We start from the raw sequence: 27,473 nt of genomic DNA, 5'->3' as shown, positions 1-27,473 counted from the left end.
GGTGTTAATAGTCAGGATTATCCCTATGTAGATTATGCTTTTCATCAGACTGTAAGGAAGAACATGAGAATATTATTTCCTGTGTAAGAGAATAAATCAGGAACTAGCAGGACCAGGATGGATTAAATTTAAAAAAACCCATGTATTTACATTATTTACCTAATTTATTTACACTAGTGTCAATTCAGCTCTGTGTGAGAGTTTTATACTGGATGCTGTTGTCATTTAATGTTAGCAGATCTCACTTATGTGTTTAGACGAAACTTCTCTCCCTCTTCGGCACTTGTACAAATAGGACTTAAGAGTTGATTGGTGCAGTAGTAGTCCTGCATTTCCTCTCCCCATTGGACGGCTAGGAAAAAAAGTGACAGTGTTTCAACTCATGGTGGCCAGGAAAAAAATTACATAATGGAAAGGAGAAACCAGTTCAGTTAATCTAGTTACAGTCTGGATTATTAAGTAGATATTAATGGTAAATATAACTTCATTTTTTTGCCCATGGACTCCTCAGAAAAAGGTGATGGGTGTGTCACGACATAGCCCAGCAGAGTGAATCATAATAGCACCAACAGCCCTCTTTCCTTCCAGGCTATTGTCCACACATCTGTCCTGATGTGGTTATGCGTTGCTCCAGTGGAGTGGTTATTCTTACACTTATTCTTCTTTCTTACAGCAAAAATCTTAAACACAATTATTTTGAGAAATATTGGGTTATTAATATTAATTACTCACTGACTTTGGAGAAATTGTGGATTGATTGAACTCTTCATTGCATTTAAGTGGATTTCCTTGAAGTTTATTTATAATTTTTATGAAAACGAGAAAATAAATGAATATGAGCTTAATTAAATTTGTCTGCCAGAGCGTTAACTTGGACCTCCACAGAGTAGCAAAAGCAAAGGAAAGGGTGTCGTGAAAGTTTGAGCTAAAAAATTGCAAAGCACAAACTTGCATACAGCAATTTAACTTCTATATTTAAATATAGCTTAACTGTGCTAGGTAGTGGCATTGTCATCTGCTTTACATTTGGCCATCATCGTTTACAATTAAGAGAGAGAGAGCAAGGGCTGCAGCATTGGAAGCTTTGACTAACATGCACGCCCACACAAAGGACCGGATGTTGCCTAATTTAAATGGACTATGGATTGCAGTGAAATATGTGGTTGATGTTTCACCATCATCTCAAAAATGTGTTGGATTGTGTGTTTTCCCCACATTATTACAATGCTGAATCAAGCATAATGAACTTTTAGATCCGAATGCCCCTTCAGTTCCCATTGGTAAATGAACACCGAGACGCTGCTGGGAGTTAAAGTGTCTTTCTCTCTCACCTCCAATAAAATAAACAGTGTGTATGTTCTTTAGGTGTTACAATAAAGTTGAACATTCAGACATCGATTCGAGGTCGAGCAAGTTATGGTCAGGCTAACATAAAAAAATTAGCACAGGGGAAATGGAGGATGAGGGTAATTTTTTTTTTTTCTGAGTAAATGTCCATGTTGAGGGTCCTTGATGGACAGTGATAATTAGCATCATAGAAAACAAAGGAAAAAAATAGACCAAACTTTAGCCAAGAAATCATCTGAGATGATACAAGATTAGTAGTTCAAGTGTTTCCTTGTCATTTGGATTATTTGGTATTGGTAAAGTCCCGATCCTAAGGTTAATGTTCACATAGAAATTTTAGTCTGACGAAGGGGGAATATTTTCTGAAGTGTTCTAATAGCACGAGTAAAAAAGCTGAAGAGTCCGAGAATAACTGTTGAATAGTTTTGCGAACTTGTGTCTGACAGAGCTCGGCAGAATGTTTACATCATCAGTTAACACATGGACTGTCTTAATATGGAACGCCAGGACTGCCATAATGAATTAATTAAATACACCATTAAATAATTAATTAAATGTGTCAATAATTAATTAAAATGGGAAATAATTAATTAAATAAATAGTTATGACACATGTAATTAATTAATTATTGACACATTTAATTAATTATTTATGTATTTCACATTTTAATTAATTATTGACACATTTAATTAATTATTTATTGACACATTTAATTAATTATTTATGTATTTCACATTTTAATTAATTATTGACACATTTAATTAATTATTTAATGATATATTTATTTATTTCATTTTGGCAGTCCTGGCGCCTGGCTCTCATCATGAAATAATTTTATCTGTCAACCTCACCCATCAAACGCAGGGGGCGGGGTTAACGCTGCCCATGCAGCTTCTCTAACATTTGATTGGTTGCCGTGCAAAGTAAGTCAAAACAGGTCGATCCTAGATAATCGATTGCTTGTGTAGACTTGGGGCAGCCAGGTATCCCAGAATGCATTTCAAATCACAGGCAGCAATGTTGGTGGTGTAGTTTTAAAATACCCCGTTTTTCTGTCACCAACTACACTTTTAACCGTGTTTTAGCCGCGAATGTCGCGTTGTAATCTTCACATGTCGGGTCAGGTTGTCAACCTTTGCAAACATGTTCTATACATGTTTGCAAAGGTGCTCAGATGTTTTCAGAGATTTCAGTAGCTCTGCTAACAGTCAGCATGCAGAGTGCACCGAGGGGGTTACGTTAACCGGTTTGTTTACATATTCCACTCTCCGTGTTCCACGTGTTGCATTCGCAGATTCTCATTTTCACCGAACGATCGTCTCTTTCCACCTGGTCTTGTGTCTCTGTGCTTCTGTAACATAAAGAACGAGCTGACATTTTTCTCACGAAACCAGCGATCAGCTCAACAGACCCTCAGTTTACCTGCATGCATCCTCCTCCTCACCTGTCAGCTGTTTAACACCTGCTGCTAATTCAAGAAACACGCCCACGTTATCTGGTGATAGTCACAGTTTAACTGGGCAGCCGGTGCTCGATATTACGCAACGTCAGCACATTTTTCTGCACAAGATAAGTAAATATAGTTTTTCCCGAGCGCAGAGCTGCTGGAGCTTGTTTCCCAACAGAGCACTTTATTGGCGAACCCACTTCATCAGCGGCTGATGTCCAATCACCGGCACAGCTTTGAAACCTCAGCTGAGTTTTAGCTCTCAGTGGTTAAACGCTGGACTTAATTCACTCAGGTTCTGTCTGTCGGGTCACGTTTACTTCGCTGTTTTATTTACAACTGAGCAAATCGGTTTGGCTGAGGTTAAAGTTACGTTTCATAACTGCACAGTTTTACAGACGTTTAATGGTTCACTGGCACATGTGTTAGACTGAACCATTCGCTTTTCTTTATCTGGTGTGTTTTGGATTTAACAGTAAATTTTGAGATTAAACTGACTTTTAAAATGTTTTTATACAAAGAGGAAAGAGAAGGCGCATTTCCACCGAGAGGAGCAGAGTTTCCAACTACATGTTCATAATGCAGACTGCAACCTGGACAGAAATATTATATCATCTGTTTTTAATAGGTTTTCTAAGCACCAGCGATCTGTTAGAATTTTTAGAGTTTACTTAACTAAAAATAAATGAGGTTAACATATAATTTGTGTGATTTTTTTCTCTCTCTCTCTTTTTATTTATTTATTTATTTTTTTTGCTTTTTCGGTCATGTTATGTTTAACTGTCAAAGGTTTGTTACAAACTATGAAACACATGGTGCAGACTTCTGGATGTTAGAAGAAAACTAATACTGCTAATAAGGCAGGAAGGTGTCCTTTAAAACTAAACATGTTAGTAGGACTTTAGTATTTATATCATAGTTTATGAAATAGCACGTGTATTTCAGTAATAGCCTACTGATTTCAGTGTAGTGGTGAACAGTCACACAGCTCACGTGGGTGTTATCTGTGATACTCCTTAACTATAATTTATCCAGGTTAACTTCAGTTAACTCTGAGCGGCTGGATCGACGGAGGTCAGACAACAATTTTACATGTATGATCTTAAAACAGGACACAGCCATTATCCGTCCTGGCCTCATATCAAATGTGAACGCAGACTGAGTCTATGTTTGACGATTGCTTTATATCTAATCTTCCTCTCAAACATTTAAACAGTCTGCAGCTGAGGGAATACAAACTCAAATTGTCGGAACAGGTTTGCTCGTTTCTTGCGTTCATTTGGTAATTTATTAAATGTATAACTGTTATAACTGCTGAGTCTCTTACGCTGATGAAAATGCAGAAAACACAGATCACGAACACCTGTTCAACCAATCGCTTTCATTCCACTTTGACAAACTGACGCGTTCATCTCTGTTACAGTGTTGCGTTAGACTGCTATATTTTTGTGTTCTTTATGCTGTAGATTTTCACGTCTCTGGAATAGTTGGCAGTACTAAGGATGCTTTTCTGTAAAATCATATTGATATGACCCGTGAATTATTCGTAGATGACAGTTAGATTAGTCAGCTGGGAAACTCTGTGTTACCTCAGAGAGCTGAAGATATCGTGGATATGCTGACCTCGCTCTGTGGTGTACAGGTCCATTTACCCTCATGATTAATATTCACAATAAAAATATTAGCCGAACATCATGAAGTCTGTATGTGTGTCATAGTTTCGAACAACCTTTGTACAGTTAAAGCCAGCAGTTACTACATGAGGAAACACCAACGTTATCTCTTTTATGCGTTTATACACAGGTCACACTGATTACTGAACAAAAACCCAAAGATCAGCTGTTAATCGAATTTATTTGCTCTCTCTCCTCCTTAAACATGTTTTTAATGTTAGTTATAATTCAGAATTATACTGAAACATGTATGACGAACATCAGGAAATAAAACCCTGATAAATATAACCTCAGTAAAAGAAGTCCGTGTCAGCGGGGGTTATTACAGCTGTGTACCGGGGCCTGAGCTTTGTCGGTGGTAATAACAGCTCGTTTGCTTGTGAGGCGAGCGGGTCTATCCACGCTTTGCCGTGAGACTGGGCAGACATCTCCGAAATCATCGAAGCACTTTTGCAAAGAGGCTCTATCTTGAGAAACCGACCAGACACATGAGGATTAAACCACTACATTCTCGGCTAAAAAAATATTAAAACTGTATTTGGTGACACACATAAACAGGGTTTTCAAAGTTCAGTTCTGTTAGTTTCCACATGCTGGTTGTTGTGTGCTAAAAACAATGGCCACCAGGCCAAAGCAATGGTTTTGAGTCGATCAGCGTTAACCCCGCCCCCTGCGTTTGATGGGTGAGGTTGACAGATAAAATTATTTCATGATGAGAGCCAGGCGCCAGGACTGCCAAAATGAAATAAATAAATATATCATTAAATAATTAATTAAATGTGTCAATAATTAATTAAAATGTGAAATACATAAATAATTAATTAAATGTGTCAATAATTAATTAATTAAATGTGTCAATAATTAATTAAATGTGTCAATAATTAATTAAAATGTGAAATACATAAATAATTAATTAAATGTGTCAATAATTAATTAATTACATGTGTCATAACTATTTATTTAATTAATTATTTCCCATTTTAATTAATTATTGACACATTTAATTAATTATTTAATGGTGTATTTAATTAATTCATTATGGCAGTCCTGGCGTTCCATATCTTAACAGCATGTGTGGAAATGCGTCTAAGAGATAAAGAGGCTCTCAGTGTTTATTCACTTAAGACTCCTTAGCGAGCAGACTTTCTGTGCTGTCTTAAATTGAGGCTCCAGTCCGCAGCTCTATAAGATAATGCAATTATCTTATAGAGCTTACAAGTGGTCAGCTGTGTTTTAATCTCAACTCATTAAGTTATTATATTCTCCTCCAACTTCCTCTTTGATGCAAAGACATGTTACATATCAGAAGAAAATCCATGCTGCTGCAGCTTCATTAGACCTTTGAGTTCTCCTGGAGAGAGACAGACGGATTATTGATTTCTGTCTCGGCTATATCAGGAGTGGCGTTATGAGCCATCGACCCCCCACACTCATCTGTTTTTGCTCACATCTATCCCTCCATCCTGACATCCTCAGTACTTCTGTTTTCATTCTCTGACTGTATCCCCCCCGTCTTTATTGGTGACGTCACACTGCATTTGTCACATTGCTCATATAACGTTTATGGTTCCTCATAGTTTAGTGTGTGTGGGAGCGGCTGATTTCAGGGAAGTCTAGTGTTGTTGACAGGATTATAGGCAGCCTCAGGTGAATGTGGGCGAGGACAGACACTCTTAATGAGCATGCGTTTCTTCAGAACTGGCCAAACAAACTCACATGTAAAGGTGTGTCATCTCTGTGTGTTTATGTTTTGAGGGAAGGAGACAGAATAATTAAAATGAGAGCAAATACAGAACTGAAGGAGGGACATTAGAAATAACAGGTTGAGAAATGGATTATTAGGAAAACAGAAGACAAAGAAGAAAAAGAAAAAAGTAAATGAAAGAAGAGATGTGTTTTAAAGTTGAGACAATGAACAAAGACCTGAGCCTCCTCCCTGGATAAAATGATCAAACAAAGTAAAGCTATGATGCATTCAGGTGCTTTTAAATCGATCATTGTCATCAGTAAGCTGCCCTCTAGCGCATTAAAAAACAGTAAAATCCTGCTGAGAAAAGCTTAGTGCTCACCAGCTTACACTGTTATGATTTTTCTTCTGAGCATATGATAGATTAGTGTGCAGAGTTCATTGCAGCTCTGAACTTTTCCAGATATTACTCAATGGAGCTGTAAGGAGAAAAGTGAACAAACTGTGCACATTAAAGAGTGCTAGCTTCCTGAGTACAAGGGTAAAATGATGTTTTATTGTGCCAATGTGAGAATAAGCTAGCTAATTGAAGCTAAATGTAGTGTCAAGTTTCCTTCTTGCCAAAAACCAGTGTATTTTTCAGGACTAAGAAATGTCTAACTGCGTGTTGAGCTGGGGAATTGATAAGATTTTAATTTCATGAACAATTTTGTCTTCCATCAATTATGAAAACTAGATAATCTAGTTAAGCTCTTCGTTGCTGTCTTCATGGCTATCATGCAAATCCCTGTGAATCCCTGTGAGCAGTCTAGACCTCTCTTTCCCCCGTCTGTCTTTTATCTCCTTTAAAAAAATCTCTTGATAAAATTAAAGTGTAAATATACATGTAATTTAAAAGTTAAGTAAATTTTAAATTTCAGTAAGTATATGATATTGAAGTTAATAAATAACTGAACAAATGAACAACATTGAAAATATTGACTAAAAATAATAAACATACACCTTAATAAAAAGGTTTTAATGTTATTATCCAGGGCTTTTATTCATGTGGTCTACCTCTGTTCAAGCTGTCCTTTATGAGGCACTAAGATGTGTTAAACATTCTGGCCTAGCGTATTGTATTTCTTAATTACTGAACTTAGAAGTGGACAGATATTAGCTGCAGTATTAAGGTATGACATTAACCTTATTTATTATCTCTTTATCAAACTTCCTGTTTTGTTTTTTTTTTAGTTGTTTTATGTGTAAAATGGTTAAAGGCAGCAGTAAGATAATAAGTTTATAACTTTTCTATTTAAAAAAAAAAAAGAAAGATTATTAGGCTCTGTGGAAGGTCACCTTAGGTCATGTAGGCTGCTGAGCTTGCAATGCACTGGTTTAAACCCTGAGTAAATTAACCTAGTCTCATTGCCTTAGCTATATTTGAACCAATAATGCTTAAGCATACAATCACCCCTGAAGGCAAATTTGAGCAGGAAAAGTCCTGTGAAGACAAACTGATCGTGCCCGTCTTATTCAGTTAAACAGACTACATTTCTCAGATTTTACTGCAACCTTTCAGGTCAGGCTGATCTGTTCTAACGTGCAGAAACGCAACCTCACGAGAATCCAGCTGATGAATCAGGATACAGCAACAGACTTGACTGTGCATGGAGTTCAGCTTAAAAGAGGGTGTTGGATTTAACTTACAAACACCTGGATATCATTACATACATTACCTATGAACAGTAGTCATTACATACTTATTTGGTAGTTCTTGATGCAGAACCTTTAATTAGGTGCTGGAAATCAGTTGAAAGTTTCTTCCAAGAACTGGAAATTTTCATCATTTTTGTTTTTGTAGCTCTGTAATGCTTAATGTTTTTTTTTTATTTTTATGAGATGTGGAGAAATGGATGCCTAATCAGAAGGAGATTAAGTGGCAAGACTGAAGAGAAAGAGATACTCAAATCATATGCAAAGAAATGGTCACATGGAGATCTGCTGTCCTTTACTTCCTCTTCTCCACCCTAACGGGAACCCCTGTCAGCACTTTGGAAAACGACAACTGAAGATTAAGGAAAGAGCCAAGAAAATTACTTAACTGCTGGTTTGAGAACATGAAGTGATGAAATATTGAGCGTTTCAACATGAAACTACAAGAAGCCACATATTCAGAAAACATTCAAGGCATCTGTTCAGTCTGTCTACAATGCATTAATGATTTTCTGTAACTGGAGTTAAAACAAACTGCAAGTACATCAACTAATGGGCCTAAAATAATATAGTAAAGAGTTTAAAGTACTACAATGTTTTTCCACAGTTTTATGTTCTGTTTGTTGCAGGACAGCTGCGAGCGCCTATGATATCAACCAAAGCTGACTCATAAAGTGGTAGATAACAGACTTCTTGAGCCTGGGGATTTCATCCTTCTTTTCTGTAAATCTATAATTAGCAATTTAAAAAAAAGTACATTTACCATTTACTAAACAGGGCTGAATGGGGACAGCAACAATTATATTTTGATCTGCTGTGTTATCATCTGAGCAAAAGCAGCCTGCTTAGGGTCTCATCTCACCAAAATTAAAGAACTCTTTAGACTCTTTATTCTCATTCTCATTAGACTTCGCCTGTGGTAAAAGAGAAGCCATACACAAAGGGGGGTCAGGTTTAGTCTATTGCATTTTGGAAAGCAGATGGTTGTCCTTATTCTGCTCTGCAGCCTTATGGGTCCTGGTTTGATGGATCTAACCAGGACATATCTAGTACTAACTTTTTCAGTTATGGAGAGGAGAGTTGGAGTATGACTGACTATGAACCAGGATATTCTTTGGGGATGAAGCAGAATGCTACATTTCTACATTTCCAAAATGAGAATGATACATTCTGCACAAAGAAACTGGCCATGGACTGTGTTGGAGAGATGGAAAAATAGAAGTGCTATATCTTGGAGTCACAGCTTACCTGATATGAAAATTCAATGTTGAGTTGAAGTGGCCACTGTTGTATAAATGAAGAGGAAGCGCGTGAATAGAGAAATATTATCTTTCATCTCTTTTAGTTCCTATTGTACTTCTAACTGTTCAGCATAATATATTTAGTCTGGAATCAACTGACTGAGTCTGGCGGGTGTTTGTGGACCCTAAGGAGTAACCTTTTTGGCTCTTAAATATAGCAAACTACGTGAGCAACTTTATGGTATTACAAATGTTATATGAAGAAAGTAGGGAAAGATGCAGTCCAAAGAAAAAAATCATGAAACAGAGGAGAGAACAACAAAGTGTACGGGAACAAACTGAAAGAAAAAATATTTGCGTGACATCAAGGAATGTATAATAAAAGAAGAGAAAGTCCCTTTTCCCCCTGCCATTTTCTTATGAAAAAGAAATTCAGATAAAAGATCAGACTGCTGAGTGTGGACCACGTAGACTTTATAGAACAAACCATTAACTCTGCCTTGACACATCCTTCCATCAATCCCCACTCCTTTTTATTCTTCTGTCTTTGAGTCAACCAGTGTTACTCAAACATAACGTCAAACAAACTATCAATGTGCTGTTTGAACAGTCTCACCCTCTCTCCCCTTTGCTTTCTGATGCCTTCAGCACAGTTCCTTTGAGTGCGCCGACTGCCTCCGACATAATTGGCAGGCCAGTGGACAAAATGTCTAGTTTATATTTCCAAATATATATATTTAAGCTAATGTAGTAATTATTAAATTAACTTCTAAGCTTCAGCTGTGCTTTATCCCAGATGAGAAAACTTTGTGGTTATGTTCTAGTTTATTTAAAAAAAATTCTTTTAGTATCGCCATACCCTTCCATTATTGAATGAACAATCTCAAAAACAAACACTGATATTCCTGTGCCTTAAAAGTGCGACCAAAATAGGGTTGTGCCAGTGAATGATGGTCTTTTATTTCCAATAGCTTGATATGAATCAGTCTTTTATTTAAAGAAAAAAAATCAAGCACATTCCATTTCTTTCTTTACAGTTTTGTGTTTTTGCTCTTCACTTAAAGCTCACTCACATCTTAGTTCGGCTCCAGTCAAGAAGACTAGAAAAGCCTGTGGCCAACAAGACAAATCGATAGAAAGTAAAACTCTAAAGGTTTATGTGGGTGGGATTATTGAAGGGTGCATTTTTCTCCAAATTACTCAGGGTCTCTCAACTTCTGTGACTGATGGCTTTGACTATCCGTCACTTGCACTGTTGTTATCATGCAGGTCTCCCAAGGTGTGAACATCCGCTGCCCCTGGGGCTTTATAGTTTGAGCTTTCGGATTATTGCTACTGATTTTTGTATCGACAGATGGTTTGTCAGATTAGTTTTTGACATACTTGACATACTACTTTGGGAACCCGTGGTTCAGTTGATATTTATAAACGGGACAAGTTCTTTATAAAGAACACACAGAGATATAAATTGTTCAAGCAATTAAAATGTCATTTATTTAGCTGCAAACTCAGATTGAATTTTCCAGAAGGAAAAGGCTGCATACAAAAAGCAGCCAAGCAATATTGCAATCAAGAACAACTGGACTCTTCAAAATTTCCTAACTTCACCGTCTGCAAGTATTTTCGTGCCCGAAAAATGTAATTTATTGAACAGTTTGTGTTGCATAGACTGCATAAATTGCACTATTTTGAATAAAATCCTCACTCAGCGACCGTCTCAGCTGCCAGGGAAAAATGCCAGACAGTGAAATTTGCCCCCATTGTGATGCTGGTAACTTTTCCATCTTTAACCTGTGGGGACTGTGGTCGCTCAGCGGTTTCTTATAAACATAGTGGAGTTGTTTTTCTGTTTTGTTTTTTTCATTTTTTGTTTTTTTTGTCAGAAGTTCAATCATGTAAGAATGTGCTACAAGTGAGCATTTAGCCATTTGTATTTCTAATAAATAATACAATACGGTTTTACATTTTTAGGTTAAGAATTCCTAGAAAATGAGCATAGATACATTTTTGAAACCTGAAAAACACAAAAGGTCTTCTTTTTTGAAAAATTTCTTTTAGCTCTTTTAGTATAAAATTTTCACAAATGGATCAGTCTAACTCAAAATGTATATCTGGGTTTTCTAGATAAGTTTAAACATGCATCCAACAGATTTTTGGAGATTTATTGAAAAATATAAAACAAACAAAAATAATGATGCTCAGAGTAAGAGCTCATTAGAACATCGTGTGCATTATTCAGTAGGTCAGTGAGATACTGAGAATGAAATGCAACCATAAAGCCTACAACAATGTTTTCTGTTAATGAAATGAAGATGAAATAAAGGTAAAACTTAAACATCTTAGTGGTGCGTAATCGCCAGGTTTCGCTTTCAAACTGGTTTCTGTGGAATTTCAGCCATCATATTGTTTTAGCAAATAACTTTTCCATGGTGTGACACTCCGTGATTTATGAGAAGGTGTGTATCAATAGACCCACACATGTCAAGAGTGGATTTTTCCACTAATAAAACTGTGGAATTAGAAGTAAAAGATGGGAAGGCTTGCATTAGGTGACCAGATGTTTTTTTTTTTTTTTTTAAAGTAGATTGATGCTTTACTCAAACAGTGATTAGTTTCCGATGATTAAGTTAACATTTAAACAGACCATTCTGCATTCTTATCCGATAATCTGCGACTTGGTGAAATTGGCAGCGAGTAATCTTCTAGGTGTACTCAAAGACACTGAGGTCATAGGTAACTGTGGGTTGTTTGGGCAGTTTGCAGCAATGCTTTGTTCGGCCCTGCTGGTGAAGCAAGACAATTGGTTGATTCAGCTTCCTATGTGAAAGATGGAAACCAAACAATGCCTGTTAATCCATTTCACTAGGGTAAACAGGGGTTTTCCCCGTACAGAACTGCCCTTTCAGGGAGTGAATATGGATGCAAGAATGATTAGTCCACATTTGAACTGATGAGTCTGTGTTACCTTACCATTTCATCAAAATGAAACTCAAATAAAAAAACGTAAATTTTTTTTAACCTCTTAAAAATATTTTTTATTACAGCTGTCTGATTTTCCTTTGGAGGATGGTCAACGCCTCTTCCATAAAATCTCTTTAAAATTTCTTATTTTAATTTTTTTAATTTTCTTTTTTGCCTATATAAATTAATTTGCGTGCTGACTGATGGATACAAATAGAGAAGTGAGGTTTAGCCTTAATATCATCCTTTCATTAGGTTATGCTTGTTCACTGAAGTTCATGTAAAACCTGCTTGTTCTGGAAAATAACAGCTCCTGTCTGTCAGTAATACCCACATCTACACAAACTCTTCTCAGTTTATTTGTGTTTTCTAAAAGATGGAGCATAAAAAGCACACACACAAACTATGCAGTGAGCTGCACGCATGGCTGCACAAGTGCAAGTAAGACCTAAAGTACTTAACTGTATTTGTACAGCAGCAAAATGCAGTTACATGGACAGAAAGAAATTCAATGGGAAATGCTACACAGCGCAGAAGAAAAGCTTAAAGATTATTTTAAGTACTCCTTGAATTATTAAGTAGACAATACATAGTAAATAAACCAAGCAATATATATATATGCATATATGCTTCTGTTCTTCTTAATCTCTTGTTGTTCTAGCACTTTTGCTGTGCACTGCAGAAGTATTAGCAAGTATTAGCTATTTTTCCAGACTGTTTTGGGAACGTCTCAGACTACTTGATGCCTTGATTGTACTTTCTCGGAGAGCTGGAGACATGACAGCCAAATAGTCATTCCTGTTATTATATCCTGTTCTTATACTTCTTGGAAGTCCACCACATGGACAGAATGCATAGTTCATGCAGTGTAACGTAAAATCTCTGTTGCCGAATCCTAGCGGCAAAAAACAAACAAAACCTCAAAGACTAACAGGTCTGTCAGACTCAAGCAGACCGTAGTGAACTTGCAAGTGCAGAAAGTGTAATTGAAACATTAACTGTTCGCATAGCTTAGGGTAGCATTATGGTTAATTTACACTTTTGTGTTGAAGCATCATTTATACTTATTTATACTTATGTATGTGGTGTGTGTACATTGCTCTGCAATTTTGCCACCAAAACAATACTTGGTGCTGAGTTTGGCCTCTCCCGGTCAATTCAAATATTGGCGGTATCTTTGGAAATGCATAGGAGGTAGGAAACGCAATCGCAGTTATTCTGGGTTTCGCTGAGGTGACATGTAGTCTAATTTTTGGGGAAGTTGGGGCATAGGGTTTCAGGAGGGTTTGGTTACAAAATAGTTTTGGCATTGAAGCATAACCTCTTTCAGTATTTCTGACATGGCTTTGTTATTTTGATAATCCCAGTGACGTTAGTATGTTGCACCAGTAATTGTGCTTTTCACTGGTATCTGAACCTCATGTTATATCTCTGTCTGGCTGATTGAATGAATGAACCAATGAACTCAGTGGTTGGCTGACTAGTTGAAAGAGTGGCTGAGTTAATCCTTGACTCTAGGAAGGTCACCAGGGCAGTATACTCACTTTCCTGAGATGTCACGCCTATCTCTCCTCTGTCGCTGCATCATTTCTTTGTGTTGGTCAGTACAGCAAGTCAGGATTACCGTGGTAGGATTAGATGCTAATGGCAGGTGACTACACACACCGAGGTAATTCTATACCTATTAATGCTGCCCAGTTGACTAAGCAGATAGGATAACAGCCCTGTGTGTGTTTGTGTGTCTGTCTATGTATGTATGTATATGTGTTCTCTACAAGGAGAGCTTAGGCTGTGTGAATAGAGTTTACTGTGTCAGTGCCAGTGGGGGTTACGTACAGTTTCCACTCTTTGGGCAGAGCTTCAAGCAGGTATAAAAGCTGTTTGATTAAAAGAAGTGAAGATGTATAGTAATTATCAGACACCAAGTCTAACACTGATTTTAAAACAACTCAGGGATTAAATTTAGGTTACAACATTGGGGGAATTCCCCTTTAAATGTTTCCTTTAATCTTATTTATAGACTTTAGGGGAGGGATACTACCGATTGGAAGTACTATTCTTATCTCAGATTGTGCTTTGTCATCCTCTTTTCTGTCTTTGTTTTTTTTTCTTCTTTTTCTCTTGATCCCCTCTGTCCCATCACGTCACCACCTCAACACTGGTTACAAGTTGAACAGCTTTTTTAAACAGTATTTACATAAACATATTATAAGCCACTTAACCAAGAAATATATGTTTGGACTAATGGTTCACCTTGGCGCTACCTATATAATGTTCTTGAGGATTCACATCGTAAACGTTGGCTTCAGTGGGACTTACGTTTGAACTAATCGTTCCAGAGTCAGTCGTTTTTTGCTGAGGTGTTTCCTCATTGGTTAATTTGCATTTTAACTAACCGAATAGCTTGGAGTTTGCACATTTGAACCTGCTCCATCTGTCTGCCACTTTTCTGCTGGAACACCTGAATTATCCCAATGAGGAACAGTAAAGGATATTTCTGTTCTTTTCTATTCTATCTGTGTACATTGGCAAGAGTTTCATTCACATCTAAGGGAGATTTTTAGTCTACCTCTGCAGCACTTATTGTCAGTTGTTGTACCTGCTAGATTTGCAGGTATGTTGATATTGTTTACAATACCCGCAATTCAGAACTGAAATTCAAGCCCTGCAACCAGGTCAATAATTTATTTAGGATTTTCTTTAAAAAAATTGTAGACAAAATATTTATTTTATAAAAAAAATAGATTCTTATATAAACACAAACATTTACTAAGAGTACTTGGAGTTTTAACTATCAGAGCTTTTTTTTTTCCTTCTTCTACTGTAGATACCCATTACCAGTTGACCAATCAAGAAATCTTTTGGCTAATCTGCTGTGTGTAAACACATAGCAAACAACAGCTACCCAGTGCTTGATTTCCTGTTCCAGATGTTGCTCATTGGTTTTGTAAGCAGATAGATAAATGTAAAAAGCTAATTAAAAGCTAAATCAGCATACAGAGGGCTATTGTTTCCATGTTATATTTCGTCAAATGCAGTTCCCCTTGTTTTCCACGTAATTCATTTCAATTTGGACTAAAAGTGGACTACGAATGGAAACCAGAAAGCTTCCAAATCAAGGCTCTTTCACACAGATGGCTTATATTTCTACGCTGTGATATTCCCATGTGCTTAACAACAGCAGTGTAAAGAGTTACCATTTTGTTTAATTAAATTTGCCACTCTTGGAAAAGTTTTGGGAGCTTCAATAGGTGCATCTCTTTTGATGTTTTAGAAATGGACAATTTCTGATTTGGATTTAAACAGAAAAAAGACCCAAATGGCATTTTGGAGTAACAGTAAATACCACTACCATTTCCATTTGTATTTTCTACTAACACTCCAGAAATGTAGTAGAGTTAAAATGTAAAAATAGCTGTCCAGCCAGATGAGAGTAGACAGTTGTTTCATCGGCAGCTGTCTCGGGGAACCCGCTGGACATCATCAGTGACCCTTGTGGGTCCTGGGACCCTAATTTAGCAACCACTTCTCGAAACCTCTTAGTATCAAGCTGCAGTGGACCCTGATACTCTGGCTGTCTGCGGTCTCTTCAGCCCTGCCTGCTGCAGAACCAGTGCTGGAATATTTTGTCTGCAACCGACTGTGACATTCCTGGCAGTCACAACAAAGCCAGGCAGAATTTTAGGTTTAGCCGAGAGGTGGCAGGGGAACAAGAAGAGGCCTCCAAGAGCTGCACAGACTGAAATACAAGCAGCGGGATGTGCTTTTTAGGGTACGCATTCTTGGTTTGTAGCTTGACGTTCTTGTCCAGGATGACGCTTAGTGTCTGCTCAACTTTAAAAAGGAGTCCAAGTTTAATTAGTACGGATTACCAAGATTTGTATGCAGTATAAAAGAAAGACTAGATTTGACTTCAGCACATTGGTCATAATTTCTACTTTGAAATTCAAGCAAATTTTAACATAATCTATGGGAAAGAAATGTCAGTTTGACCAGATTAAATTTATATGAATGCTAATAAACCTGGGTAAGCATATGTGAACCCAAAAATGATCAGAGATTTGCAGCAACACAATTCAACAACCATACAGTACAAAACATGCATATACCCAGGCACAAGAGGTTAGACCTCATGCTATTAGATGTTAGAAATTAATTTCACATCAATTTCAGTGTTTCCCACAGATTTAGTGTAGTTTCTCTTTGAATATTTTGCCATGTGAAACTCAAAATCTCTTTGGACTGCCTGACCAGGCCGGTCCTAAATTTGCAGAGTATCTCCAGAGCATACAATGGACTACTGCCATATTACAAGTCATTGTTGTACTCTGTCTAGTCAGTGGAGGGAATCGTCACTGAGAATAAATCTGAATAATGTAGAGCATAGGTCTTCAGTTAAAATTTAAGGAGGTCCATTTAGAGAAAATGTCCTCAAACAAATGTCCAAAATGAGAGACACAGCACTACTCTGGAATCAACAGGTAGTTGGAGCCATTTTTCTGCAGAGCTTATGGTAAATATTAGGGATGTTCTTGATGATCAATTTATTAGTTGATTAAACTTGGAAAATATAAAAGCAGAAAAGCCTCAGAAAACAATCAGAACTCAGCACAGTCAAATGGACATGTTTAACATTGGCCATATATATTGTTGCTTAAAAAACTTTCATTATATTTAAAACAATTTGATAACAAAATTGTAGTGTTTTAAACTGTTTTAAATGTCTCTGAAATGAGTGTCACACAATGCCACGCCTATGGAGAAAACGGTTAGGCAGCACTTCAGTCAAGTGGTTATATCGTTTTACTTTGACAAAGGCGACATACGACTGCTTGTTTTTGACATTAAGGTATTCCAGAAACGGTGCTGGTTTGCTCAGCTGCCATCTGCTTGCTTTGTACCTTGTTCATTTCCAACCTCCTATCACTGAAAGAGGGAAGGGTGCGGTTGCCCATCAGTGCTACAGCCCTGGTTAATCAAAGCTGCATCAAAACATTGTTAAACCAACTGGTTACTGCTGTTATACTTTAATATAAATAAATATATCAAGTTGTTTCTCCACAGATCAACTCTGTACTGTGTTAATGCCAATGCTGATAGAGATAGGATAATTAAAGTTGACTTAATTTGAAAACGTACTCGCTTATATATGTTAGTATATATAAGTTTTCAAATTAAGTCAACTTTAATTATCCTAAGCTATATAAGCTTTTTCTTAAACCCCAGTACAAATTTACTCCAAGTTCATCCTATCACTCCTCCACCCACAAGTCAGAAATGGATTTGGAGTGTAGTCTTTCCTTTTCTCTTAATTTTTGTAATTTTCTATTCATCACAGGCTCGCTGTTAGATGTTCACCAGATACATTCTGCCCACCACCTGCAGTATTTCATCATGCACAGCTAAATCCCTGCAGCTAGTAAACCTGTCAGCCCCATGCTGCGTGCATACTTGGCTAGCTGTAAAGCGGGGGCTGGCTAACGGCTTTAGCAGTGTAGAGCTAAGAGGCTAATGTTGTTGTGTTAGGGGTTAAATCGGTATTATCCTCTCCTTGGTGGACCAGCAGAGACAGAGGACAGACAGGGTGACTGGGTTCATGAAAATAAAGAGAGAGAAAGTGGAATCGGACCTCTGTTCGAACAGGGCTTTCCTGCGTTTTAATTGAATAACCAGGACACTGCACCAGCAGCTGTTCCTTCAGATATAACCCAAGGTCAGAGCCTGCATGAACCAGCGTTACATTACATAATCATTCAGCTGCTTTTACAAAATGTAGATAAAGAAGTAGCTTTGACCCCTCAACGGTAAATGCCAACAAGATATGTTAATAATTAATTTTTTTTTCCACCTCCAAAACAATGGTCTCTTTATTTTTCTTTCTTGTTACAGAGACCTGCTGTGATACTAGTGTTAAATTTAAAAGCTGTTTTACTCACTTTGAAGAAGTGACTGAGCAATTATTCTTGTGTCTCAATCAACATCAAGTTCGGCTTAAACATCACTTTCCCAACTTTGGAAGTTAAATATAAAAGGTTGAACTGAAATGATGTGAGTGGAGTTGACTGCAACATGTTATGGTAGTGCAAACACAATAAAAGCTTCCTAATAAGTGTTAAACTAAAAGTACTGACAATGACACAGAGAGAATGAAGTCGACAGGGAGATTTTTTTTGTTTGCCACACTTTAACACAGTTTGTTATTTAAGTCACAAACAAATATACAAACTGCAAAACAAATTAAACTAAAAAATTTAAGAACTTATACAAAAAGTTAAATTGTAAATAAATCACAGATATGACACAACTATTTTAATAGCTGAATATTCTGGCTTTGTAAAAGATCCCTGAAGCAAATTCAGTTAAATTGTTTTAGTTTTAGATTTTTTTCCAGACAGAGTAGAGGGAAAATGAACACATTTCTAAAACAAATACTCGAATAAATCTGAATATGTAAATCAGTTACCAGGGCATGTTTGCAAACCTTGACAAGCGGTTGGACCTGGCTGATCGAAAGTAAGCATGGCCTCAAAAAGAGAGCTGGAATGCATTATACAACTCCTTTCAAAAAAGAAGTCAGTTTCTCGAGCAGTTCAGGCTGTTGAGCAAAGTACTGATTATGATATATATGTTTAAAGATGCAATTAATTAAACTAATTTGATTTGCTTGAAGTATGTTTCATAAAAAAATAGTTTTGCCTGTTATGTGGGATGTGTTTATTTGCTGCAAGTAAGCACATTTGGTGATCCCATGATTTTTGCAAGGGGTTTGTACAAAACAAAAAAAGTAGCCATGCCAAGTCTCCAAACTACTAACATTTTTCTAACTTTGGTATTTTAATATGTTGGCTTTCCAGCTAGCAGCTAGTGCACTGATGACGTCATGTGAAGTAGGTTTTGCATTGAGATCCCTGGTGTTCATGCCATCTTTTGTTTTTGTTGAGCCCTTAGGGTGTGTTAAATTGGTAAGGAGATTTAAAGCTTTAGGGATTAGGTAACTAATTCATTAATCAGTTGAATTTCTCATGTTTTCAGTGTTTGTTTGTTTGTTTTTTTTGAGTGCAGGTTAAAACTGACATCATGAACATTATGATGGATTCAGAGTGTGAACTGCAGTTTCATGGCAAATCAGCGACATCTGCACAAGAACATTAGTTTGCTCATGTTTAGCGCCACTCGGGTGTTTCTGCTCATTAGTTGTCAGGCTCAGAATCCCCATCCCCTGTCATAACACGCATCTAGAAGCAAAAAGTAACATGCCGAACAGCTGATAATTGCTTTGTTTTTTTTTTTTTTTTTTTAGAGAAAATCTGAAGAACTCTTAATATATGTGAATGTTAGATCCCCTAGGATTCAGTTAAGAGCTGCATTTATTGCTTAAATCTGTCATTAGTTAACTGAAAACTGGCAATAAATTATCCAGCAAAATAGAAAACAAGGTTTTTGTCAAACCTTTCACTTATATTCAGTATTTATTTTTAGATTTTCCATCTCATTTGACCTAAATGTTTTACTTTCTTTAATAGCTTCATGCCCCCCTCCCCCGCATTTGTACATTTCAGACCTCTGTTCTCTTTCTGTCATCCTGATTTTCATTTTGATTCAATCCCATATTCATTTAAGTGGAGTCCATTAATCCTCACTGGATTTAATACTGCAGCTGTAATGCTCTGCTAAAGCACTGACAACATATTTTCTGTAGCGCCTTTCTTTCTCTTAACATAGTTTGTTGGAATATGAACTCCCCTTAGGTATGTAATTTTTTACTGTTTTTGTTTCACAAAGTGTTGATGTTGAATGCTCCTGTTGGATTCAAATAGGTCAAATGTTTCAGCTTTACGCGTCTCTGTTCAGTTTTGTGTGATTTGTTTTCTGCACATTCCAGTCCTGTGCAGACAAATGTCCGGCAGGTTTAATACTAATACCTAAATAATGCCCCTTTCTCCCTTCATTAAGGCTACAACTCCTTCAGGATTATGGCTGTGAAAGAAATATTGTTAACATCTCTTTTAGACTTAAGGAATCTTGTTGCATCCTGACTTGTGTTATAGATGTTTAATGCCCTCATTTGTCTTCTCATTTTCCCCCCGCAGGCCAGTTATCCTACATGGGAGGACTTTGTATCCAAAGGAAATAAACTGCAGTCACAGCTCAGGTAAGAGGCACATTTTAACCCCTTTTTTGTGTGTGTTTTTAAATCAGCAGCTCATTATTAACATGAAACATTTTCACCTGTAGAGCAGATTAACCTGTAGATGAGGTCTCCTAACTGTATCACTAATTTTTGGTCATAACCTATTGTATAAAACCAGATATTGCCGTTTCACGCAACGATACTGTTTCAACCACTCATCAAATAATCAAAGACAAGCTGTTGAACATGTCATAAGTGTGTCACAGTGACATGTTAGTTTTAACAGTTTTGCATGTTTCTCCCCTATTTATTCTCTCGAGTGTTATATTTTTGTTGTTTAATAGTGACTTGCAAACAGTTTTTGGTGTTGGTAAGTAGGGCTGGGCGATATGGCCTAAAATCCATATCGCAGTATAATTTGAAGCATGTGCAGTAACGATATATATCGCAATATATTTTTTTCTTCCGTATTTTCTGCACTATAAAGGTGGAATTAAAATCCTTTAATTTTCTCAAAAATCGAAAGTGCGCCTTATAATCCGGTGTGCCTTATGTATGAATTCTGGTTGTCCTTACTGACCTTGAACCGATTTTATGTGTAACACGGTGCTCAAAAATCTATCAAAAATGTTTTAGTACCACTTTGGTAAACTATGAAGCCACACCGCTTGATGGATTGCCGGAGCATTATGGCTTCCGTAGTCAGGAGCCTCGGTATATAATATATAATGATGTGCTACGTGATTACTAGTGACACAGCTATGTTAGGATAACATTAGCACAGTGAAGCTAGAGGATGAACGCTAACTTCTTTCCACTCGATAAAAGTTAATGTGAGGGTCAAATGCAATCGCATGGCAGGATGCTGTAAAGGGACCAAACTTCAGTCAGGACAACAACTGAGATAATCCATCCACAATATGAGGTTAGTTATTAATATACTGCAACAACATAGGAATAGAGCAGCTGCGAGAGAATTCAACATTCAAGCGCAGTTTTTGGCTTTCCTCAAATTCCAAAACGTGCTTCCTCTCTTCACTATTACTGTCGCCCGGCATAATTTGCAGATGCTACTGCTTGCAGCTGCTGCGATGCTTTCAACCAAAACAGGCGCAGCTTGATGACTCTATCAACATGCGCTTTCGCGGTAGAGCGGTATAGGCAAAATCTCTACCGTTGGTCAAATTCATATTGTTTCTACTGTATACTGTTTCTACTGCCCACCCCTATTGGTAAGGGAAATTATTTATCTTAAAAGGGAAAAAATTGCTAAATGAACCAGAATTTTTTAAATAACTTCATAGTTTAAACATATGAAGGTCATGACCATCCCTATTTAAAATAGGAATGTGACTGTTTAATATCTTTTATCAGTCAGAAAATCTTGTTGATTATCCTGCAACTCAGCAGAAGATTGTCAGTTTCCCTGAACTATAATTGGATGGCATGTTGCCAAATACTTAGTCATGTTTTTTCAGTTCGTTTTTCCATTGAAAATATTTGCCCACGATGACAGATCAACCGCATCCTGTCTTGTGTCGTTGTGCCATCAGTTTTAGGTTGCAGATGAAACACTAACAGATTTGGGCATGCAAACGACTTCATAGGAAATGAAATGTATTGACTCATAATCTAATGTCTGTACTGGATTTGATTTGATTGTTAAATACATTATTTTAGCATATTTAAATGTCCAAGGTGATTTTTAGAGTGTAAGGTTTGTAATTTGGCTTTGATTATGAGAAATACCAAGGTTTTACTTTACAGCAAAACAACACTACCAGGCTTTTTGTGGTCCCTTGGGTTTTCATCCCGTAGAACTTCATAAATATATAATAAAATATTCTGATCATTAGGGCTGTGCAATATGACCAAAATCTCATATCCCGATATAAGAATTCTATCGTCCCGATAACGATATAAATCACAAAAATGTAACATTTTCTGTAAATTCTGTGAATCTCCGGCAGCTCGACTTGCGGGAAGTGTTTCCAGCTGCGCGTCATGTAGCTGGAGTCGAGTGTTTTAACAGATGCATGAAACTATACATTTTCAGACATAAGTTGTAACGGCCACTGTTTTCTTTCTTTGTGAGTATTTATTACACGGCGTGCTGCGGGGAAAAGCCTGTTCTAACGTTTGAGTCTAAGGTTTATTTTTTAGCACCTGGCGGCTCTTTTTTTTTTTTTACTTCTCATCCGTAAATAATCTGCTCTTTCACGTGATTCAGTTTATTTTGAAAAGTCTCAACAGGATCTTGAGTTTTATTGTGAAAGGTTTATGTGGAACATAAACAAGCGGACACGCGATGGTGTTACTGTTGTTGTTGTGAACGACAATGCATAAAAACAGGCGCTTGTCCGTCTGTAGTGTGGTTATATAAAATATAAGAGAAAGAGAGAACTTTAAGAAATGAATATAGCCACTACAGTGACCATCAGAACGATGAAAAAAATATTGCTGTAAACAGTTTATTTTGCGACACCACGAAACAAACGATAGCTTAAAATGAAACGATAGACGTTTTTTATATTGTCATCTGATATATATCGTTATATCGAACAGCCTTACTGGTCATTGTTGTATTCTGCCATGTTACATGAAAGCTGCACATGTTCTGACCCAGGCTAATTCTGTCCAGTAGCTGGCTTGGTTTAATGACAGTATAATTGCTGAATTTCCCAGTAGGCCAGTTTACTTTGATAAGTATCGCTCTGCTTGTTGTAGCCAGTCACAGTCCATTAGCCCTGCCAGTCAGCTAGCTACGCACACACAAAGCTACAGATACAAGCATAAATAAAGGGCACCCACTTTGCTCTAATGTTTAATGCTACTTAAAAGATCAGCTGTGGCTAATTTGCACACACAAAGCTTTATTTCACACATTAACTTCACAGTTATATTTATTCATACAGCCACCAATAAAGATTGTTTGTTTGTTTATTAATTTACTTTTTCTCGATACCTTCTAGCCTCATTAACACTAAAACTTCACCAGGTAGTATTTCATAGCTTGAATTATGAAAACACAAAATACAGGCATGTCATGATTTGCAAGAGGTCCAAAGGCCTCAAAATGGAACATTGTCTGATGCAGTTTAGCTGGTAAAATGCTGCAATTGTAGTCAAAAGGAGGAAGTTTTGACAACAAATAGCTTGAGGCATGCAGAATTGTTGGACTCTTCTGCATATTGGGCACACATTTAGGATATATGTGAAAATATAAATATTCACTGGAATTCGCATAAACGTATTTCCTTGTAGTAGAGAATTGACAAAATAAAGTTTAACTTTCAGGCTGATCATTGAGGGTGATGAAACCGTTAACTCCATTTTTCCTGTCTCTTTTCATGCATGAACTGTTAAGCTTGACTAGCAGAGAAATTTTGCTGATAACAGACATAATGACATAACACTTCTTTAAAAATGAAAGATTCAAATGAATTTACATTTATAATAAATATAACAAGTCCGTTTCACTTGACATCTTTTAACAGTGATGGCTCATCGCTGCACCATTTTTAATAGCAAAAAATATGTTTCTGCAGTTGGGCTAATTAGAGATTTCAGCTAAAAAAAACCAAACAAAACAGTCAGACTCTGGTCTGTAGATCTGTAGTTTAACTTTAAAGCAGCAGTTACAAGCTGAAAAGACAAGCTGAAGCCTCCCTTGGGCTCCAGTGGGGTTTTCAGTCTTGCTGAAGTATTTGGGACTCTGTGTTTTTCTGCAGCACCACCAGAGTGTTCATTCAGTGAGGGATTTAGATAGAGAAGATCAAATACATATATGCACACACAGAGCTTCAAGAGTGTGTTTAATTATATTATATATTTCTTGTAGTCCGACTGTGTGTCTATGTGCTACAACACATTATTGTCAATGCTGGGACTGTTATTAGGTGTTTTTGGAAAGTTATTAAATTAAATTATTGTTAGTTACTTCTGTTCAGTTATTATATATAATTATGGACAGTGTGCACCAATTAACATGTACTCTGGTTAATGCACCAGATTTATTCCTACCTTTATAAGTCTACTGCTGGTGCATTGATAGGACAACATGCAAAATCATATGGGCACAGCAAATTGGTAAATACGATTTAAACAGTGTGGTATAATAAAATGTATTTAAAGGCACTTGAGCACAGACAGTTAAGAAAACATGACTCCAGTTCATGCTGTCTTTTTTCAAGATGGTATAAAGTTGGTATGAAGATGGAATTCATTAAGTGGATCTAAGCATCATCAACTAAAATTAAACCAATCTCTGCTACACTTGATGTAACCTAACTCTGACCAAGGAACCACAGCCACTGTGCACCAGTCCAATACACTGTTGTTTACTTTAAATCCATCACACTAACCTGTATCCTGCACTAACCTGCAGAGTGTTTAATGCAATCTTTAAATTACAAAATTAGTCTGTCTCAGTTTGTTTTGCAGCATGTTTCACAATAGGAAAAAACATAATGTCACATATAGGACTTAGATGTGAGCTTTATATTTCCAGCTTATCAAATAACTACTGAACAGTGCTTCTATAGCATTTACTATTATTGTAGTTATTATTATTATTATTATTGTAATTGGTTCATTAATTTGTTGAGTCATTTGACTATTTATTTTTTAATGTTTACACTTTTATTCTTCCATATTTTCTAAAAAGTTGTTGTAAATTGGATTGTCTTCAGCCTATCCTGTTTGTGAACTGCATTGTTAAGTGTGTGTGTGTGTGTGTGTGTGTGTGTGTGTGTGTGTGTGTGTGTGTGTGTGTGTGTGAGAGAGAGAGAGAGAAAGAACTCTTTGGTCTTAATGTGAAAGAGAATTTCCACTGAGGTCAGATGCACAAACTAGAGACAGGAGTGTCATATGATCTTCTTAGTTTGGTTTTCAGAGATAATGACTGTGTGTGTGCGTGTGTGTGTGTGCGTGTGTGCGCATACATGCACTTGCGCAGCTATAGAAGCATAGACCTGACTGGTAATTGACACACATACACAGACAAAAGATCCATTGATGTAGCTGATGTGTGCCTCTCAAGGTCTCCAGTTGCACTCCTAACATTGGCCTTTGCAGGTGATTGGACTCATTTATCTTCACCAGACTGACTTTCATAATAAAAGTGGGTTTTTTTCTTTTTCCTAGAGTAGTGCAGAGGCTTGTTCAGGATGCATCTTCTGATTTGGTGTGTGTGTGTGTGTGTGTGTGTGTGTGTGTGTGTGTGTGTGTGTGTGTGTGTGTGTCTTTCAGATTTAGAAAAAGTTCTTATGGTGGCACTTATGTGTCTGATTACCTGACCTATTTATTCCCACTGTTGCAGATTTTAACAGTTTGTCCAAACCCCAAAGGTACATACTGTATGCTGTAGTCACTTTGTTTATGATTCTGTATCAAATAACCCATGCCTGATACCAGTGTGCACCCTCTGAAATGGGAACCTCTGATAAACACTGCTCAAGTATGAACTGATTTAAGATTTCGTCCTTCTCGTCACATCTAATTTGTTTGCGTTGGCTGCTTCGTGGTCCCTCAGTGAGTCTGAGCGTGACCACAGTTCCACCCTCATGCAAATGTTCATCAGAGAGTGAGAGACTTTTTTTCGTTTTAAACGTTGCCATCCAACGGAAGTGTGGACGCGATGCCCATTAAATTGTGAGCCTCTTTGAAACTTGATTGAGACCCTAATAAGCTCTGCAAGACACCTCATCAGTGCGATAGTAGAGCGTATTTACTAAAGCTAGTAAAAATCTAAAAAGGAGGTTTTTGTGTGGTATTTAACTTAATTCATCTAAAGAGTTGTTGGTTCTTTACAATGTCATGCTTGTGCTTTCAACCAGTTGATCGTCTACCTACACATGTTGCCATGACACTGTGTGTTGGGCTTTTCTTGGAGGAGTTAATGCAGTGGCGTCTTTTGTTTTCTAAACTTGAACAAATGATAGCATGATGGAATGATATTGTGTGTACATTCAGCACGACAGGTAACACGTGTTGTTTGTTTCAGAACGACCATCGTGGTGACCGGAGCCTTCCTGGATGCTTTTCAGAAGGTGGCAGACATGGCGACCGGAACCAGAGGTACGCGCGCGCGCGCGCGCGCACACACACACACACACACACACACACACACACACACACACACACACACACACACACACACACACACACACACACACACACACACACACAGTTGACACGTTACTGTCTGTGGCCCAGTCGTTATCATCTTGCTCTGTGTTTTTATGTGACTCACAGCACAGTGCGATCTTTCACTGTTTCTCTTTTTATCATAAATAGTAAGATCGTGAGGGAGCTAATTAGCGCTGTTAACTCTCCGTGGACAGTATTTGGGTGGGATAGAATATCAAGTAAAAACCATTAACCATTGTGCTACTAAAGGATGGTATGTAGCAGGACAAGCCCCTAGCTAATTGTCAGTACATTGCTCGTTCTATCTGCCTTTCTTTGATGGCCCAGTGATTGAGTGGCAACCTGTCCAGGGTATACCTCCTCACCATAAGTCGGGCTAAGTGACAACATGGCTAATTTTGTGTGTTAAAGGACCTTCGATTGCGTTCTATCAGGCAAATGCCATAATAAAGTGCTCTAGTTCACCAGTAAAAGCTTTTTGCATATCAGGTTTAATCTAATGCTATTTGTTGTTTACTTCAACTGATGAAGATTATGCCGTTGATGTTAATAAATACTGAACAGTTAATTAAACATTTTTAACGGCTGTGATTAGTCTGTTGGACATACTCAACAAAAACTTGAACAAAAAGCAGTCACTAATTCAAATCCTTCTGTAGCCTGTGGGTGCTTTTCGGTTTGCATGTCCTCAGGTAACTGTTATCTGGGAAGTCTAATAATTTTGTTGAAAATGTATAGAAGAAATGCAAATTTGGCTCTGTGTCATGGTTAAGACCATGGCACATTTTAATGTGGGATTCTCTGTTTAGTCTCAGCCAAGGTTTTGAAATGATTTCTTATAGTTCTGGTTATTATTGGAAATATTGAATCAGGAAGTGCTAAAGAAAATGTGTGTGTATAAGTGAGAGGGTTGACAGTGAATTGATTAACAGCCTTTAGGATACAATCTGTAGACAAAATTCATAAACCGCCTCATCACGTGTTTCCTTCATAGGTCACAGATAAACTGTAGTTCCTGCTACTTGAATCCAAGTAGCAAAAAAATAAATGAACGAACAAAAGGGTTGTCATTTGATCCCATTTTTGCATTCTGAATCGATCAAAATCTCCAACATATATAAGGTTTACGGTTTTTCATATA

The 27,473-nt window shown here is 37.2% G+C and overlaps 1 protein-coding gene across 4 annotated transcripts in view; it reads left to right on the top strand.

Moving 5' to 3' along the window:
- Nucleotides 1–27,473, top strand: part of mtss1 (MTSS I-BAR domain containing 1) — an 80,430-nt gene that overhangs the window by 4,117 nt on the left and 48,840 nt on the right. For 3 of the 4 annotated variants that reach the window (XM_085160460.1, XM_085160459.1, XM_085160461.1), the window contains exons 2-3: nt 20,142–20,203; nt 26,187–26,260. In XM_085160460.1, the coding sequence (XP_085016586.1) occupies nt 20,142–20,203; nt 26,187–26,260 (136 nt within the window). Of the gene's footprint in view, nt 1–5,530; nt 19,800–20,141; nt 20,204–26,186; nt 26,261–27,473 lie in introns of those variants that run through there. The other variant, XM_085160462.1, reaches the window with a different exon arrangement.

Source organism: Neolamprologus multifasciatus, chromosome 5 (genome assembly GCF_963576455.1).
Source record: "Neolamprologus multifasciatus chromosome 5, fNeoMul1.2, whole genome shotgun sequence".
In the NCBI taxonomy this organism is placed as follows: domain Eukaryota; kingdom Metazoa; phylum Chordata; class Actinopteri; order Cichliformes; family Cichlidae; genus Neolamprologus; species Neolamprologus multifasciatus.
The sequence above is the reverse complement of the archived record's forward strand: the minus strand, read 5'-3'. Positions and strand labels throughout refer to the sequence as shown.